The sequence below is a fragment of the Falco rusticolus genome, chromosome 8, assembly GCF_015220075.1.
Source record: "Falco rusticolus isolate bFalRus1 chromosome 8, bFalRus1.pri, whole genome shotgun sequence".
Taxonomy (NCBI): Eukaryota; Metazoa; Chordata; class Aves; order Falconiformes; family Falconidae; genus Falco; species Falco rusticolus.
The window spans coordinates 4044343-4063745 of NC_051194.1; the positions used below are offsets into that span (position 1 = coordinate 4044343).

General features: G+C 48.0%; 1 protein-coding gene across 1 annotated transcript; it reads right to left on the minus strand.

The window, feature by feature from the left end:
• Positions 1 to 1171: 1171 nt before the first annotated feature.
• CXCL14 (C-X-C motif chemokine ligand 14) lies at positions 1172 to 10577 on the minus strand. Its single transcript, XM_037398709.1, has 4 exons — positions 10284 to 10577; positions 9300 to 9405; positions 4480 to 4590; positions 1172 to 2301 (listed from the first exon to the last, which is right to left on the minus strand). Exons 1-4 carry the CDS (start codon positions 10345 to 10347, stop codon positions 2286 to 2288), a joined length of 297 nt encoding a protein of 98 aa, XP_037254606.1. The 5' UTR covers positions 10348 to 10577; the 3' UTR covers positions 1172 to 2285.
• Positions 10578 to 19403: the final 8826 nt, after the last annotated feature.

The following is a 19403-nucleotide window of genomic DNA, read 5'->3' on the forward strand; positions in this document are numbered from 1 at the left end:
TGTGCACAGCATTCCCAATGGAGCATAAATCGCCTCTTGTGCAACTGTATCAATACTTTTCCAGGAAATGTGTTGCCCAGTAGTCACTAAAAAAACATAAAACTTTTCTTGAAGTCTGGTATGTTGAAATCAACTCTCCTCAAGGAAAAACTACTGGTTTTGTTAAAATGTGACTCGAGGGGAGAGGGGCAGCTTGGCTAGCCCACGGGTCTGGGTTTGCCTGGAGATTGGGTGCAGATGCTCAGCCTGAAGCAGTGCCTTGTGGTCAATATCCCCAGAGGTTTAATTTCTTAAATACTCTGGGATCTTTGTCAAGCTTTTTACTAACGGGCATCTGAAGCTCATAGCTCCATCCTTGTGCAGAATAGGAAAACACTTTGAAATCTAACACCTTTCTCCTTCAGCTCTGCCAGAGTCTTATCACAGTAAATAGTGTGTGTATATATATTTTTCCTGTCTGAATAGGAGGAAACCCTTGAGCTGAGGCCAGGCATTGCCTTGATTATGTAGTGTAAGGTCACTGTTGCAGGAGTTGTGCCGATCCCAGCAGCAGCCCTGCGTGAAGATGTCTTTGCACAGCTGGGAGCAGCGCGGAAGGGAAGGGGTGCTGCTCGGGGAGCCCCAGCAGGTTTTAATGCACTTCGACTCTTGCTGGCTCTACCCTTCCCATCTGTTGCTTCTCTTTTTAGCTGGGGAGTGGTATAGGAGCCTTGCTGGGTGCAAAGTCCCTTTGAGCGAGCACAGAAACTGCACAGAAAGAGAAGGGGGTGGCTCACGGGTGTTTGGTGCTGGACTTCCACTGTGCAGCCTTCCCAACCGAGATCTTGTCTAAATCATGGCATTTCACTTGTCTTCATACAGGTTTATATGGGTTTTTGTATTGACTGGTGGATTTACATTTATTCAGTGTAACATTAGACTAGTGGCTGTAAGTGCATGGCATGTAACAAGGTTCCTCAGTGTTTGGGTCAAGTCCAAATCCTAAAATGAGAAAGGGAAGTAAATTGGACCAGAATAATGTTTTGTAATATAGATACCGTATTTCTAAATAGGCTTCTCTGATTCATCGTTTTTCCCCAAACCAATTCATCCATTCATCCCCCAAAAAGTGTTATTAGAAGAGGCTGGAGTTCCCTGATGACCTAAGGAAATGTAAAAGGAATTTTCAGGTTTTTTAAATATATTTTTATTACTTTTTTCATTTGTCTTAGAAAGAAATAAGAAATCTGCATGCAACCTTCTAAATATTTCAAACATTTAAATAGCATATGATAATTTAGCAATACAGTACATTATACAGCAAGATAATATAGGGAGACTTCCTATAGTATATTTACAAATGAAAAGGTAGTTTTGTTACTTTAAAAAGAGGAATGCACTGCTTAACATCGAAGTATTACATTCAAAATAATGAATATGTGGTATTGTGACTAAAACATATATAGGTATTTGTTTGCCCTAGCATATTTTTCATAAAAAGGTACCTTTTTAAAGGCTTTTTTGTTGCTACAAATCTAGGAAATCATACACAATAGTCTTGAAGCTTAAAATGTCTCAATACTGAAGCCACAAACTTTCTGTAAGAGCTTCAGGTGGAGAAAAAAATAAACATTTTCTTAGTAATAAAAATGACCTAGAAATGCTTTCTAACACATGAGATGTTAAATGGGAGATATGGTACACTTCACCTTGCAGCAAGACCTCAAGTCCGTTAAAGAAGAGGTACACAAGTGATGTTCACGCTCATCTGACGATGTGCTGAGGGACCTCGCTTCTGCAGCTACAGCCACGATGTTGCAGTGGCATCTTCCCCAGCAAACCCATCTTTGGTCCCCACTTTGCCAGACTAAGGTGGGGGCTGCAAACATGACAAACAACCACAGCACCAAAGTTTTCCCACTGCGAAAGGGTGAGGGACATGGCTGTAGAACACCTTTACAAGCATTACTGTTTGTCTAATGAGCTTATAAAGCTCGATTGCAATCATAGTGAAGTATGAATGAGTAACAATAAAAAACCAACAAACCCCAAACCAACCTCTTTAAAATGAAAAGCATGAGACTTGGTACAGAGCAGGCGGGTATGAAATCTGAAGTGCAACAGATGCTTGTGAAATCTGGAAGCCTTTTGCAGACGGCTATAAAATGTAAAAACTGACCCTTGGTAAAAAGTGCTTTATAATAATATAGAATTTGTGGTTTATGTCTGTGAGAGAAATAATCTTCTGCGGAGCCTGGTCCTTCACCAGCCAAGGGAGTCCTCTCCATTCCTCATGCTGCTTCCTCTTATTCTTCATAAACCCTAAACAGAAGGAAAGCCAAGGGCAAGGTGCTTAAATCACTACTGAAACAACTCTCTTCCTAATAATATAAAAATAATAAAAATCCCACAAAAAACCCCAAACACCCAACCAAAACCAACAAAAATCCCCTAGAAACCAGATTTTTTTTTGTCTCTGCTTAAGTAAATTGGAAAGTAAGTTATTGACTTCAGCAGCCACCAGATTGCTCTCCATGAAGCACGTGTGACAAGGGCTGGACTTTGGCACGGCTGCATCTTGCAGGTGTGTGGGGAGGAACAGGCTCTGCCACAATTGTCAGGATGCATGAGATGGAGAAATCCACATCTGCTAATATGCTTTAACCATTGTAAAATCCTTCTTGTATACAAATGTTGAAGTATATCACAAGCTGGATGTAGATAATAAATTCACAGTATCTGTTACGTTTGGAATAATATCACACCCTATGTTGTTTTTCTAGTGATGTCCTAAAAAGACTGCTTGGCAGGCTTATCTGCTGGAAACTTAGTTGTGCAGGCTCTTTGGGTGAAAGCTGTCTTCTGTGGCATGGGGAAAACCAGGGGCAATGCTATTTTGTGGAAGAGGTTCATGTTTGTACTGTGTAGCCTTGACTTTTCCTGGGGAGCAGCACAGGGGTTTTGGGACAGCTGGTGCTGACTATTTATTATGACGACTGGGTTCAATCCAGGCTCTTTGTCTGCAGTATTGACTTGATGCTGCGGTAGCTGCAGTGTGACTTGGCTAACCGGGCAAGCAGGGCAGCAGTGTCAGGGACCTGCTGGGTGCGATGCAGGGGTGGCATGTTGCAGCGGGGCGTGGAAGCGAAGGTAAAACCCCAGGGGTTACGCTGCATCCCTTCTACACACCCCAGGCTGGCAGCAAAGCCATGGGGATGCTGCTCACACTGTCCTTCCTCCTCTCCCTGGCAGCAGGGGCAGCCTCCCTCCCCTGGTTGCACTTTGAGGAAGCCTTGAGTGACCCTTATTATGGGCTGTGGTGGGGACTGCGGGCAGCGCTGTTATCTGCAGGCAGGACCCTGACCCTCAGCCTTGCTCAGTGCATCCCTCTGCTCTGCCTGCTCAGGGGAGCCCTTGGTGTTTCCTGAAAGCACAAGCCTGGGGCTGAGCATCCTTTGTCATTTTAATAATGGCCTTGAAAAAAACCCAAGCAGTGGAAGAGTGTAAATATGTGGTTTTGCAGTGGCCAGGGTTTCCCCATGTGCTCTGGTTATGAAGCAGCTGCGGGAGCTGGCAGGGAGCCATGGCAGAGGGCCGGTGGTCTCGGCACCCACCGCCACTCGCATCGCCTGTGCCACCGGGCGCCGCGTGGCTATGCTGGAGCTTGCTGGTACCCTGGAACCTGCTGGGAGATGGGGCTCGCTGGCTTCATTTGAGCTCAATTTTGGAGAGCAAATTCCCCATTGGTTGAGGAGAATCGGGGTTTGGTGGGACTGTACTGCGTGTGGAGGCTCTTTCCTGGCCATGGCTGGAGAGGTGGTGGGAGTTGGGCAGCTGCCCCTAATTACAGATAAGGGACATCACTACTGGCCATCAGCCATCAGGAATGCATGTTTTTTGCTGTGTCTCTTCTATCTATGATGGCTTGCAAAAACCAAAAATTAACAAAGAAAAATCCTTTTTCCAAGGGAGAAGGTAGCAGAGACCTAGCAGCAAGTTACTGTTTCTTTCTGTGAATGATATGCTAGTTAAAACTGGCAAATATTTGCGTCATCAGATATTGATGATTTTGAGGTGGTGTGATTAAAGTGTGTGACAGGGCATTCTCTCCCCAGCTCTGCTGACTGCTTTCCTTGTGACCGTGTGAAAGTGATTTATAGCTTTTCTTCTCAGCTTTTTACCCATAGAAGGGAGGTGAGTGTATGTAAATAACTGAGAACATCAGCTGATGAATAGTTTAACAGAAAATAATTACTATTTATAGTCAGAACAGCCTAACCCTAAAATAGAAGTGAGGACTACATGTGGCAGGAAAGAAATAACATCAAGAACATCCATTTATCACTGTAATTTTGGTAATGAAATACATCCTCCCTGCTGGATAGAGCCTTTGCGGTGTATGTGCACGTTTTCCTGGCCTCCCTGTGTCTGAATGCTACTAACTGCTCAACTTGCCGCTAAAATTTTTCCCCTTCACCCGTTCAGCAGCTTCATACTTACCTGCCTTTCTCTTTCCATACTCGGTACCACTTCAGCAGCCTCACTGTGTTTTGGCGTTTGGGGTTTAAGCAGTGCTGCTGCTCGCCCCTCACCCGCGTCCACAGAGTCACGCTGCAAGGCAAGTGGGCACAGGTTACAGGGGTGGTGGGAGACACCTGTCCTCTGCTGCTCCTCCAGGGACATGCCAAAATCGCCCGGGGGGGCTCTCACCCAGGTGGGCAGTGGGAGGCTTATCGTGCTCTGTGTTTTATGGTAGTTACTTGAGTTTATTGCAATAATATCGGAGCAGATCTTCAGCTGTTATCAATCAGTGCAGTGCAATATTGTCCACTGTTATACTAGGTTGTACCAGATGAAGACTTACCAGCTGTTTTTAATCAGAGGATTTGCTCTGCCTGTCTGTTAAATATTGTCTTTTGAGCTTAATAGCTGATTTAATTAGGGCTCATTCTGGCAACCACAAGGTCTTTACGTGAGGAGATGGTTTCCTTGCACTTCAGAATATTGCATCAAAAAGAAAAGATCAGACCTGTTTCATTGATGATTTTTTCCTTTTTTTTTCTGATTTTTTTTTTTAGTCCACAATTTTTTAAATACTTGCATATGGCAGAGTACCTGTGTGCCCAACAGATGAGCTCTGAGCCCCAGCATGCAGTCCTGGGGGCTTCAGCCTCCTCTGATCCCACTTTCCTGGCCAGCAGCAGCGGCTCAGTGTCCCCTTATTGTCAGGACAAAGTGTGCTGGGAGGCACAACATGGCAAAAGATTTCTTGTTGCTTTAGGTTTCCTCCCAGAGGGCTTAGTGCAGCCATCAGTGGTTGGTCTGCCACAACCAAGGTGACACAAGAGCTGCTTCCCAAGGAGAATGGCTTTCCAGAAACACCATGCCTGGCATCACTTCTCAGAGCTCAAAATCAAAGAGTTTTCTGTTTTGGTAATTAATTTTGCTATTTAAAAGAACCCAAAACAACCAACCACGGTTTTTACTGGAATTATTAGTTTTCTGGAAAAACCATCCTTAACAGGGAAACACAGTTTTTTTGATTTAAGTAAAATACTACAATGGAATTATTTAAATGTTGCTAGAGACAGGAGTAAAATGACACCAGAAATCCAGAAATCCCTGTACCTACTGATGGGCTTTTTTTAAGGCTGGTTCAGAACGGAGCTGTTTGTTTTCTAACACAAAGTGCCTTGAATTAAAAAAAAAACAAAAAACTTTCCCAGCTCACCCACCCTGTGCAGTGGGGATGTGCCTGACAAAGTGAAACGCTGCATGTTGCCTGCATGATCTTAGCTAAGGGTGTCACCACATTTCCCATTTCAAGGTTATAAGAGGTGTTCTAACAGTTCTTTCCATTTGATTGACTTTCTTCACTGCTCCCCTTTCTGTTCCGCCTGTATCAGGTGTAAGCTAAAGTCACAAAAAGATAAGGTGTAATTTTCAGGTGGTTTTCTGGGAGGATGTGGCCCTTTCCCCCAGTGTGTGAGAAAGTGGTGGAAGGTCTCAAAGAGCCTCTGTGGCCACAAGCATCAGAAAGGGAAAGGTAACCACTAAAATCTATGGACTATCTTGTGTTCCAAGGGTGTTCTCGGCAATCCCTCTGGAGATCAGTATGTGCACGGTGAGGGGAGTTTTCCTGTAGCTTTGAATGGGAGTGAAAACAAACCTTCACCGAAGGCAGAAGGTATGCAAGTTTTTAAGGGACCTGATGTCAGTGTAAAGTTTCTCCATCCAGCAGCCACCTCCTCAGCTATGCTGTCTGCACTGGCTGATGCCAGACCTTGGCTTGGGTTTCTCTTCTGTCAGACCATAGAGGGTATTTCCAGAAAGTGATAGACAAGCTGAATTGCAGGGCAGGAGCACGAGAGCCTCTGAAAAGCAGCAAGCCCTGCATTTGCACCAGAAGCAGACATGGACAATTCTGCATTTAGAAGAGCCTGCAGTCTGAGGAGGAGAGGATGCATGGTTTGCCTCTGAGGTGAAGTGGGTCTTGTCTCAGGCTGAGGTGTGTTGCTTTGGCATCACATGTAGGTTTTCTGCTTTAATGCTGGAGGCTGGACAGCAGAGGAAATATTCCCAAGGCGGCTTCAAGGTCCTCTGTGGTTCCTGCACAGCCCTGATGCTGTGGGCACAGGGCTGGGTGGCATTTTTTGGGCATGACCTGGCTCTGCTCTTGGGGATGCTGGTCTGGCTGATTTGAGGGGACATGCCTAAGAAGAGGCACTGTAGGAGCTCATACCCCAAGTAAGGAATTGTCTGGATGGGCTGCAAGTAGAGGTTGAGGGATGGAGAAGGGGCTCAAGCACCAGAACTTACACATCCAGTGAGATCCTGCCAGTGGGATCAGAGACATGAGCTGGTTCCAGGGGGATGTGTGTGCTGAGCTGTCCCTTAGCTGTCCAGGGCTTCGTGGCTGGAGCCTTCACCCATGATTGTCTGTGCCAAAATCCTCCCCAGTATGTTCATGACTCCATGGCTGCAATGAGCACCCTGGATCAGTTTGTAACCTCCAGCACCTTGTGCCCCCATGCTTCTTGTCTGCAGGGGTGGTGGGGCTGCACCTCTGCCCACGAACACCCTGTCCCCAGGGGCACAAGGATGCTGGCTCTCATCCTTTCACCCCAGGCCAGTGCAGGGACTGCCATCCTCAGCTGTCCCTTGGGAAAGGTTCCTCACAGCGCCTGTTTCCCATCAGCTGTTCTCACCCTCACACAACCCCCCTCCTTGGGATGTGGCAACATGTGGAGGGGGGTTGGATCCTTTCAGGCAGGCAGAGCTAAACCTCCCTGCTATTTTCCGCTACTTTTCCTCATTCTGGGAGACAGATACACACACAATTACTGCTAGATGTACCGTGAATCTTGATAGGTTTTGACTAGACGGAGGACTCGGTTTAGCTGTCCCTTACTCTGTATCACAGCTCTGCTGGGGGGGGGGGAGATTATGGCCAAAGACAAATTCCTTCCTAAACTGCACCCCCATACTTGCTGCTTCTCTGCCAAACATAATTTCTATCCCATTTCTGCTATATGAAAAGATACAAGAGCTTTTCAGGAGGGCAGGAAGGGACCCAGCTTTAACAACTCATTTTAGATGATCACTGCAGCAACAAAAACACAGTTGCAGGAATTTAGCTCTTCTGTGCCTTGTCCAGAGGCTCTTGCATCAATTGGTTCTCTGAATATTAATTTCAGTTTGCTTTCAATGCTGGCTTCAGACTGCAGGCGGTTAGCTGGGCAGGCAGTGATGGCAGTGGGTTAACCCTGCCTGCTCCGTGGGCAGCAGCAGTGACAGGAGAGTGATGGGACAGATCCGTCCCTGCAGCCGCTGCAAGCACAGGGCAGCCCTCCCAGCTTGAATAGCATTGCTAGGCACTGCATAGCTATCCAGCTGGGGAAGGAACCACTCCTGCACAGCATTCCATCTTTCCCGACTTTCTGATTGGAAGTGAAATGTTGCATTAATGAGATTTATTTTATAACCCCTGGCCACCAGCTGCTTTCGGGCAAATGCCTGGAGCGGGATGCAAAGAGTTAGTGCTCCTCTACGCCGTTGCTTTACTATGGAAAGGTCAAAGCAAACAGTAAAGCTGCAAGGAACCGATTCAGGCAGTGATGCTCTACAAGCATTTTTCTGTTCAGGTCACCGTCAGTGGATTTGGGTTTCAAAGAGGTGGGTCTGATGCTCCCTGAGCTAAGTATTGCTCACAGTGATGCCAGTGTAAACCTGGAGGAAGCCTAAGGGAGCGCAGCTCTCCATTCCTCCTCCATACACCCTCCACCAAGTCTGGCGAGCCATTTCTGTGTGGGCAGGATCAGGCTCATGTGGTATCTCCTTGTTTGTGCCAGTCGGATGGGCAGCATTTGGCCCCATGGGCATTACAGAATGCTGGAGGTGGTATGCTGCTTGGCAGGACAGGACTCGGATCCTGCTGTTAAAGCACCTTTCTAAGAAAAGCAAATGGCAAGTGCTCAATGAAGGAGCACAAGCACTGGAGTAAATCAGTCCTTGGTGTTTTGGGGTTGTGGCTGCTCTTGGGACCCTTTTTCCCCTCTTAGGTGGCAGAGGGGCTTGGCATGGTCTTCTTGGCTAATCTGCTCTTCTGGTCCTTACCCAGCCCCATGTGCTAGCTGACCAGTGCTTTGTTGGGGGGAATCTTAAGATATCCAAACCAGGACAGACACCCCCCCCACCCCCCTGCAATCACCTATATTTAAAATCACAAAAACTCTCTCCTAAGCCAGTCAGAGATGTCAAAAATTCCTGTAACTGCCTGCGTTCGGTTAGTGACTACATCACTTTGAAATTTCACGGCTTGCAGGGAAACTGGGAGGAAAGCGCTTTCTTACATGCTAGGTAATCCCACTAAATGCAAGGGGATGGCTCTGGTACAACGCAGGGGAAAATCTGACTCTGGTTGGGAACACTCTTCCTTGCAGAAACCACCACTGTGGACCAAACTCTGCTTATTTTCTTATCCTGCATGCTCAGAATAACTTCAGTAAATAGTTCTGGATTTTACATCAGGCAGTTCTGAGTAGGATTTGTCCCTGTCTTAATTTGAACTAACAATTGTCCTTTTATCACTACCTGTTCTGTAAATATTTCCTTGAGCAGAAAAAAATAGTGTCGAAAAATGATAGCTGGGTTTTTGGTCAGAATTGCACATTTTATTGCATCCAATACAGCAAATGACTATTGCCAGAAATTAGCATGCCAGGGCATGAGGAAAACAAAGAACAAAGCAGGAAGTTGCAGTATAAGGTAAAGCAGTTTAGCTGATAGGGAAACAAAGCAATAAATGAAGGAAAACTTACATAATCATCTCTTCCACACAAAACGGGTACCTCGGTTTTATTTCCAGCTTCCGTACATTAGAGAATCTTATTTTAGGACCTTTTCTCGAACATTTGCACTTTACGCCTACAAGAGAAAGCATTTTCTGATGTGTCTGCAAAGCTGCCTGCATACCAAGCGTCCCTTCCCCACCAGCCTGTGTGCGCACAAACTTCAGTAGGGTCTTTCAAGCCTTGGTGGGAAAAGCTGAATTTTGTTACTGCTGTTGAACTTCAAAAGAGCAATACTTTCTTTGCTATGTCACAGGAAAAGCTAGCTGACTCTCTGGGAAAAATGGCCGAGAGCACTATATATGTTCTGAGGCTTTGTAAATATGAGAGATTTTTTTAAAGTGCACCTGCTGTGATTAAATGTAATTGTATTTAACAAAAGGAAATGAAGAGAGTCAGAATTGGCTTTAACCTGAGCAAGTGAGTGCACACCTTGGCTACTTTCACGTTTGCTCACATCTCTCTTGGACTTTGTAGGACTTAGTCGTTTCTCCTCGCACGGGTGCTGTGGTGCATTCGCAGCCAGACAAAAGCTGAGCGTTTTCTAAACCACCGTGTTTGTGCACGGCAGGGAATGCACACTGGCACGCTCGGTCATATTTGTGCTACCGCATCACATCCAACTCTGTAATATCTGCCCTGCAAAACCCACCCTCGGTTTCGAAGGAGATATTTGAGCTATATTCCTGAATAACAGAGAACATGGCATGACCCCCCACACGGCGGGCTGGGGTGCCTGCCAGTGAAGACACAACTTTGTTGGTGTGTTTTATCTCTGCTTCCACCCTTAACTCGCAGCTACCTGACCCGCAGCTTCCATACATCCCTCTTTCCCAACATGCAGGGGACAGCCAAACGCAGCTCAGGGCTATCAAGAGGCAAACACGAATTCCTGGGAAAACACCCCCCTGGGAAAGAGGTTTACATGGGAATAAGCAGAATAAACCAATTTACCTTCCGCGCTGGCTAAGCACATGGCGATGAAGAGCAGAAGCAAAGCTGCTGTCAGGAGCTTCATGGCGAGACAGCAGGTACCTAAAGAGACGCCGGGGGTTTAAATGTGCGTGCCCCTTGGGCTGGTCCCCCGGTGCCCCCGTCCCCGGGGCGGGATGTGGCGGGGGGCGGACAGCAGCGAGCGGCTCCCGGCGGTGCGGGCGCTGCCTGCCGCTGCCTGCGCTCTGCCGCCTGCTGCCCCTCGTCCTCCTTTAAAACCGCTCCCGCTGCCCTGGCTCCCGGCTCATTAATATGCAGAGCAACTCCGCGGCTCCCTCCGCTTCCTCAGCCCCGCCGGGGAGGGAGGGGACCGGCACCCCGCGGCCGCTGCCCCCCCGGGGGGGGAATCCATCCCCCGCCGCCCCCTGCATCCCGGGGGCGGGAGCGCTGCGGTGGGGGGCTGCCCCTGCCCCCTGGGACACCCCTCACCGGGAGGGTGGTTGCTGGGGGGGTATCTGTGGGAATGGGGCTGCTAGGTGGGGCACCCCCCCCCCCCCCCACTCCCGCCTGCCAGCGCTCCAGGGAAGCCCACTCTCCGCAGAAATTCCCAGGCACCTCGGAAATAAGATTTGGAGAAGTGTCACCTAGGAAGGGGTGTCACCTATTGCTTTAATATTAATTTTCTAGCTTTAAAAGGCTTCTAAACATAAAGTAAATATTCGCGAATTAAGGGGGGGGGGGCGGCGGAATATTTCTAAGTGCATTGTTAGGTGGGTTTGGCATGTGGAATGCTTTCAGGAAATAAGATCAATTTGGGTTGCTTTAATGAGCGCTCTGGCAATGTCCTGCTTCGTGAAGAACAGGGCAGCAACACGCAGGGACTCTGCGGGTGTAATACGTGTTCCCTCTCCCTGGCTGAGCCCGTTCCCGATTTCGGCAGCAGCGAAAATAGCATCTTTAAAACCCAGATTCCAGATTTTTGCCTAAGTGAAATGGGTGAAGATCAGAGTTGTGTCTCTAATCTCCTTTGCAGGACTGTATTCAAAACACATTGCAGATCAATGCCTCTGCCGAGCCCCGCTTCATCTCACCCCCCCAGCATACCGGCCCCTGCTCCCCACTCGCGCACCCATCGGTGTTATTAAAACCGACCGAACCCAGCCACCCTCCAGTGCCGGCAGCGCTTGGGAAGGACACGCCACGCACTCCCGGCTCCGCTTGCATTTTAAGTTTCCCACATGGCTTCGTTCCTGCCGGCTCCCACTGGCAGCGGCCATCCCGCTGTGTTCCCGGCCCGGGTGTTGGCAGGCAGCGAGTACAGCCCTACCACACACAGCCTGCACGTTGCGCGCAGGCAGCTGCCTTGTTCCTGGCCCTGGGTTTCATGCGAGACGTGCCGACACGCCGAGAACAGCCTGCCTCTGCTGCCCTGCATGGGATGGGGGAGCAGGGGTGGGCAGCACGTTGGGGACACGGCTGGGGGGGGCTGGCTGACGTGGCAGGGGGCTCTTGGGGTGAAAGACCAGTTCCTGGGCAGAGCTGGTGTGGCTGCTACTGGTGCGATGGGTCAGGAGGGGGGGTATGGCGGTTTTTGTTGGTCTTTGGGCATTTGTGCTGCACAGCTGCAAACCAGCTCCTGAGGTTCTCATTGCACCCTGCTAGGGGTGTGTGTTACTAAATGTCAACAGGACTGAAAAAAGGGTTTTTTTTCTACAGCACAGCTTGGTGATAAAAAAAATGGTATGAGGTATGGCAGATCTCTGTTCAAACCTTAGGAATAAATTGTCATTATCCAATTCCTTACGTGAGGAAGGAAAAAAACCCCACAAACCTGCAGGAAAGTGCAAAAGGCTCATTTCAGAGTCACTATTGGTTGGGTGGTGAGGATGCTCACTGAGCACTGGTGAGAGTTGGCTTAAACAGATCCACATCCCATCCAGGGCTGTAATCCTGCCCTGCTGTGGCTTGGGGTAATTCCCTCCTTGTAGCCTCCTCTGCCGTGTGCCAGAGCAGTCTCAGGGGGAACTGTGGGAAGGCAAAGCTGTTTTCCCTCCCTCTCTGCTAATAAAAATTTGGGTGAAGCTTTAGCTGACGGCAATTTGAACTTCCCCCAAACCAGGAAACTTGTGTATGGGCTGGAGAAAAATTGAAGGAAATTCTTGAGCTTTCCAAAAATGAATCCCTTCTTCTTGTGTGACTCTTGCTCATGTTGCAAGAGCCAAGCTTATTAGCTGTTGAATAGGCAAAGTGCTGCTTTAGTGCCATTTTACACGTAGAAATGGATGTATTTGAGGGGTGTGTGTAAATATGGTAACTGCTCACTATGCGCCCGAGCAGTTTGGTGTCTTTATGCCAAGCGCTGGCTTTGATAGTAATTACTTCTGAGAGCTCAAAGGTGTCTCTTGCCTGGTGTGACAGATTTTGGTGGCCGTGTACAGCTGTCTCTGACACCTGCTCTATCTCAAAATGACGACCACAGAAGAGGAAGAAGTTTTAACAAAGGATTTGAGGGAAAGGAAACATATATGGAATTCACCACAGTCTGCCCCCCCCCCCCCCCCCCCCCCCCAATAATCCAGATACATTTCCTTTGTCCAAGCATACGCTGAGCTGCTCAGCATACACGGGTGCTTTGTGAGCCTGCGGTATCTCCAGCAGATCTGCTAGACCTCAGCAAACGTGTTTTGGCAAGCAGCCGGTGTTTCACGTGGCTGGGGAGGGGTGAGCTGTGGGTGAGCGCCGCTCGAAGCATCCATTTCAGCCCTCACAAAGCCATGCGACTGCATCGTAATTAATCAGGGCTTGGGTTTTGCTCCCCACAAAAGAAGTGTTTCCAGACCAGGCGTAGTCATCCAGGTCTGGCTGTGGTCCTCAGCTCTGCAGATGGGATGTGCTCAGGGAGCTGTGCCCATCCCCAGGGGAGCACAACCATACCTGTGCACATAGCGTATCACCTGCTTTCTCCGGCTAATTAGAGGGGCATTGTCACTGGCGAAAGGTCTGTCATTTCATCTCATTAACTATTCTTTTCAAGTCTCTGCCCCAGCTTAAAGCTCCCTGGTACACCAAGGGTGAAGCCTGGCTTTGCCTCTGAGGGTAAGACCTGGTGATTTGTCACCCCCAGGAGCGTGGTTTGCAGCACAGAGGGCAGGGATGAGGGGTTGTCTCCTCCTAAAGTAAGAAAGATGAGTTTTAGCAATGAGATTATCATTTGAAGTGGAATCTTCATCATTTTTGACCACCTGGAAGCAGAAATGTTTCAAGCTTAGCTGGAGCAAAACATTTGCACTTTAAGAGATGGTGACAACCCCCAAACACACGTTGCCCTTCGAGGGGAGCAGAGAGACTTACCCCCAAAATAGTGTTGGTGTGAAAATGGGAGGGTTCCAGAGAAGCCATTGGGTCTGCCAAGGTAGGGCATTTATGTCTCCATGCCAAAACAAGATTTGGATGGGGTCCATGCCCTGACCTGTCCTCAGGTGAGGCTTTTCCTCTGGCTGCAGGTGTGCACAACATCCCAAGCCACCACACAGAGTCTCTTAGATATTCCTCTGCATCCCAGGGACCAGAAGATACACTATTACAATTGTTACCATTATTAGAAATATTTTGGTGTTGCTGGTTTTGGTTATGCTATTTATTTCAAGTGCAGCGTGAGCTATGATTTGGATTAACTGTCCTCCAAAAAGTCCTGGCGTTTTGTATGAGGAAGTTGAAGGTGCCAGCCATCATGAGAAATCTTTGTAAAACAGCTATGAAACTGAAGCTACTTATTGCTGTTGAAGCAAGCTGATGTGAATGGCTCATCTGAGTTTGATGTATAAGAATATCCCAATCAGCCCGTCGAGGAGAAGATTAAGCATTTGAAGTGACGTGACATAATCCCTGCATATCATGCCAGGAATTTGGGAGAGGAATTAGGCTTAAATGCTCACTAGAAAATTCAGCATTAAGGTGGAGGTGCACAGATGCAGTGTATGTTGTATGGAGCTTTTTTCCTCTGGGTGCTGCACTTCATTATTTTATGCCTTTTTTGGTGTTGTAACCATTTTGCGTTGAGCACCAGATGTGATGTGTTACATGGGAGAGGTGGTGTGAGCCTCCTGCAGCACACGGGCCCTCAGCCCATGCAACGGAGCAAATACAAAACTCAATCCCAAACTTGAAGTGAGGGGAGAATTGCCTCAGATTTTGGGAGGGTGTCGCAAGCCCACTCCCGCGGTGCCGTCCCTAGTCAGCAGAGGATGTGCTACGGGCTATGGTCAAATGTGTAATTTCACCTTTAGCTCTAAGTGGCCTTTTTCTTTCCTCAGTAGCCCTGAACAGTAGTTGTGTCATCCTTGCATATGTTTGTCTATCGTAAGTTGAAAGTCAAAGCTTTGGATTTCATCTTTTGTTTCTGGAAACATGAAACATATTTCAGGGAAAACAGCTGTGTTCCCTTCTGCGGAGTTTCACAACGGATGAATTCTGCAAAATAAGGCTTGTATTGTTGTTGCAGTCGCAGCTTTCTTTTGATTTTTTTCTTTTTATTTTTATTTCCATGAACAGATTAAATTCTAGACGCTGCTCCTTCTCTTGGGAATAGTTTTAAGGCAGCGCTCTTCATAGACCTAAATTATTCACCAAGAAGGATTTTTTGCTGAGATGAGAATGAGTAGGTTGAATCTGGGACTGTTGTCATGGCTTGGAGCTCTTTGAAGCTCTCCGTCATGAATCATTAAAGAGGGCTGCAATAGCATGGCAAAACAGAGAACCAGCTCTTTGTGTAGGTGATCTGAGAATCACCTTTAGATATGCACAAAAGGATTAATCCCGCCTGTGGCTTTTTATGTTGAGAAAATAGTAAGTTGTGTTTAGTTTCCTACTGACTCATTTCCTTGCATGCTACAACTTACCATTGGTTTTCAGATGCAAGTACAGATTATACTTGATACAATTTTCTTAATAGGCACGGAAGCTGATGATGGTTGTAGGTATTTATTTTGTGCTTAATCACACAATGAGTTGGATGGCTTTTTTGCTATCCACCCCCATGCTTGCTATAGTGTAGAGGGAATAATGCGAAGGAAAGAAAGGGAACTTGTTTGATCTGACCCACTCGTGTTCCTGATGGTGCTAGCCAAAGCCCTGAGAGGTTTCCATGGTGTCGGGTGGGATGAGAGCTGCCTGGAACAGGGATGGGACGGCACTAGCCCCGTCTTCCTCATTGTGTTCTCTCTTTCCTGATTGTTTTTTGCTTCTTGGTGCTGGATTGAGAGGGCTTGGGCAGGGATGCTTTGTTACTCCCCAGATGTGCAGTTAGAACGTTACAAGGGCAACTGGATGGAAAACCTCTCCTATTGCCCCAGGATTGGAAGCATATCGTGCTGTCCTGATTTTCTCATCACATTGCTTTTTGTGTGTGGGTAGTTTTGGGTAACCTATGGGTGCCAGCTTTTCAGATGAAAGGTTTTTGGGATAGGATAGGGTGTTACTGTATGTAATAAACTGCAGCCAGCCTCTCTCTTGCTATTAATGCCACTTCTCTGAAAAGAAGGGGCTCTGCTGCCAACCCATCCACATTCCAAAGCCCAGGGAAACTGAAAAGTGAACCACAAGGTGTTTTATTTTTGCAATAGAATAGGACCAAATGAGATCAGCACCTGAATAGTTTCTAATCCAGTCCCAGGTGTGCTCTTATTGAGATAGAGGACTATGGCAGCAAGAACCAAAGATGGTCAGGCATGAGAAAACCCATTCCTGACCCTTCTCCTTCTCACAGCTTGGCAGAGCTGGGCATAATTCAAAACCCTTCCAGGGTTGGCAGGAATGTGCTTCAGCACCTGATGCAGGGACTCAGCACATCTACCTTCAGCACTGGTCCCTGTGGGATGAGAGTCCCTCGGGAGAGCTGGCGAGCATGAGCCTGCTGCAGGTGCCCACGTTGCGATGGTTTTATGAGCCTTAATTCAAGGAAACCGAGATTGTGTGGGAGAAGGCAGTGACGCTGTGAGCCGTTTGTGGTGTAAGGGGCTGTTAACCACAAGTTGCAGCGGTAGGAGCAGAGCCGCTGCAGTGGTGACAGCCCTGTGCCGGCATATGTGGTGGCAGGGACACACTTGCAGCTATCGAGGGCTTGTGCCTCAAAAAAATGAAGACATAAAATGTCTGATACATGCAAAATTGCAGAAGCAGAGCCATGCAGTGGGGTCAGGTCCACCTCAGTGTGCCCCTCCTGCCTGCCCTCCTTTCCCTGCTGGGGGCCTGGCTGGGTCTCCCCTGTGCTCTGCCCCTCTCTCCGCAGGTTCACACCTGCACAACCCCCCTTTGCAAGGCCACACTGTGCTGTCTCCGTGCCAGGAGCACCTCACAGCCTGATCCATGACCTGGCTGGTGGCATCCAGGCAGGGATCTGCCCTGGGGACTGCATGTATGAGGGAATGACTAGGAAGGGGATGCCTTCCCCACCAGGCAGAGCCAATGACTACTGCGATGCATTTTATGGTTATTCCATCTCTGGTGGCTTCTGGCTTCTTTTTTTGGACTTGTGACTTCATGTTTCCAAAACGGAAAAAAACCCAAAACTCTGTGGGTGTGTGAATGCAGCACTCCGGAGGGTCTCCTCTGCAGACTTCGGGAGGTTCCTTTTCCAGCTTGCTCTTGGGTAACTGTGAGCTGTTCACACTTGCCCAGTAACCACAGCAACAAAACTCCCCAGAACTGAGAATTAAAGCCATTAGATAGAAATGCCCATAATTTAGAGTGATTAAGCATGGAGGTAAATCGTCTCACGGCATGTCCTGTGATGGCAGGCAGAGGAAACGTGCAGGAGTGCCCGTGGTGCAATCAGAGGTGGGTGCATGCAGGCGCAGGGGTGCTGGGACCAAGCATTGTGGCGGCACCCAGTCTGGCTTGGGCACCAAGCTGCAGCATCTGTAGGTGCCTGTGGGGCCCTGCAGGATTTCCCCATCTCGTTAGTGCTTTCTGTAATGTGCAAAAATCCCTTGCAAGCTTAATGAAGCCCTGTCTCCTGTAGACAGGCTAGGTGCTCCCCATCTCTGCTTGTTTTCTGCTGAGCTGTGCATTAGTAACGATGGGAATTTTTCATATGGTGATTCCCCCCCTCCCCTTGGGAGAGAACATATACATAATATCTTTAAAAATAAATAAAATGAGTGACCTAACAATGCAGACTTGGAATATTTCTGGAAGTTTAGTAGGCTGCAATCAATCATAAAATTAAGCTTTTCTTCTGAGTAATAAATATGTTAATTATTTTATCTACTCAGATAAAAGCGTAATTACCATAGCACTTGTGGTGGTGCGTACTTGTTATGCCCAGTTTTTCTAAGAAAATCAGTTAATTCTGCAAATAAAACAACCGGCATTTCTGCAAATAAACCATGTGACGCCCCTTCTGGCACAGCCTGAGCCTGGCTGCAGTGGGGGCTCTTTACATCTTCCACCACCTCCCCCTGTCCGGAGGGATCTGCAGCATCCCCCTTCCCAATTCAATCTGGCTGTGCACCTCTCCTGGCAGTGGTATAATCAGAAAGGACTTGGAGAGTGCCTCACTGCTCTGAGCCCTTCTCAGGCTGGGTTTGCCCACTTCTTACAGGTTTCCCACCTGTTTGTACGGTCAAGCGTGACTCCTTCAATGCTACCCGTGTCTCCTTCGCGTGTGGGCTGCAAAAAAGCTGGGCCAAGCAATTCACAGCCCAGTTTGCCAGCAAATACTCTTCAGTCCCTTAATCTGTAAAAGCACAGGGGTTTGGCCAGGCTTGTGGGTCATCACAGGGTGAGATTGGGAAGGGGAGCAGCAGGTCCCGCTGTGCCGCGTCCCCTCCTCACTGCACCCTGGTAACCCCGTCTGGCTTGGCTGGTGCTGAGGGTGCCTGCACCAAGAGTAGCTGAAGCACAGAGAACTCACTGTGCTTTACCACGCTGTCATACCCCTGAGGAGCTAGAGGTGAGCTTTTTTTATTTATTAATAATCCGAAAACCCACACAAAGGTGGCACATTGGAGAAGTGATATGGTGAAGAAGCACTGGGTTTTGTTGTTGAAATTAAAGGAGAAGTCAGCTAGACAGCAAGGCAGGGCTGATAAAATCTATAAATGTCAAGCACGAAAGATGTCATGGGGCTGTGCACCAGCAGTGGGACTGGGACAGGGACTGGCAAACTGGTGGTGCAGCCTCTGCAAGCTGCCTTAGGTGTCTCCCCCAAAATTCAGGGCTTTGCCGCTTTCACTCTTGGGGACAAAAATATGTCCGGCTCATGATTCTTTCCAAAGGCCTTTGGCAGCCTCTCCTGGCAGTTGGCTGTTTCTGAAAAGGCAGGCAGTTGTTGCTAAAGCGATTTGGAAGCAGAAGTGGTGTGCTGGAGTCCTAATGCTGCCGGAGAGGATTAGTGCCCGAGGTTGTCCCTGTTGCAGATGGGGCTGGCTTCGTGCTAGCAGCTCATCTTTGGAAGGAGAAGCTGGGAAGCTCATGGCTGTGCAGTACCTCTCTGTCTTTCCCTTCATCCCCTGTGTTGGAGCATCGCTTTGTTCCCAGGAAAATTTTGGAGAAACTCAGCATCCAGCACTACTTTGGATACTTGCTGAAGGTTATGCAAGTATCTGTCCCGTTCCTGAGAGCTCCCCACATCTCTGTGGCTTGAAAGAGAAGTTTCAGAGCAGATGAATTTTATAGAACTGGATGTGGCTTTATGGATTCTCTCTGAGATTAGGGTACCTAAGAGTTAATAAGAATTTCAATCAAGAAGACATTAAGAAGGGCAGAGGGAAAACAGATTAGCTGTCCTCTTGCCTTGCTCTATAAGATGATACAATGAGAGAATGTGATGAGATCAATGGAAAAATAAAAGGAAATGAGAAATCAAAGGAAATGCTGCTTTACAGGTTATTTCATACGGTGAATTGGGAAATTTTCCCTTCAGGGGATCAGATATTATTGTATATTTTTAACAGAGCTGGATAACTCATGACTGCAAAGATGAAACCCGTGATAGAGGCTGATCCCCCGCAGGGATTCAGAAGGAAATGATCCATTTCAGGTACAAGTGGTGGGACGCTGCTGGATGTCCCCTCCCTTGGTGCTCTTCAGAAACCATGCAGAGCCGTGGCATCTGCCAGAGCGTGGCTTCCCGCAGGGTTC

Coding starts and splice junctions, on each gene's coding strand:
- CXCL14 (XM_037398709.1), bottom strand. CDS start 10,347: ATGAAGCTCCTGACAGCAGCTTTGCTTCTGCTCTTCATCGCCATGTGC. Junction 9,406..10,283: donor GTGCTTAGCCAGCGCGGAAG/GTAAATTGGTTT, acceptor TTTCTCTTGTAG/GCGTAAAGTGCAAATGTTCG. Junction 4,591..9,299: donor TGTGTGGAAGAGATGATTAT/GTAAGTTTTCCT, acceptor CTTGCCTTGCAG/CGTGACTCTGTGGACGCGGG.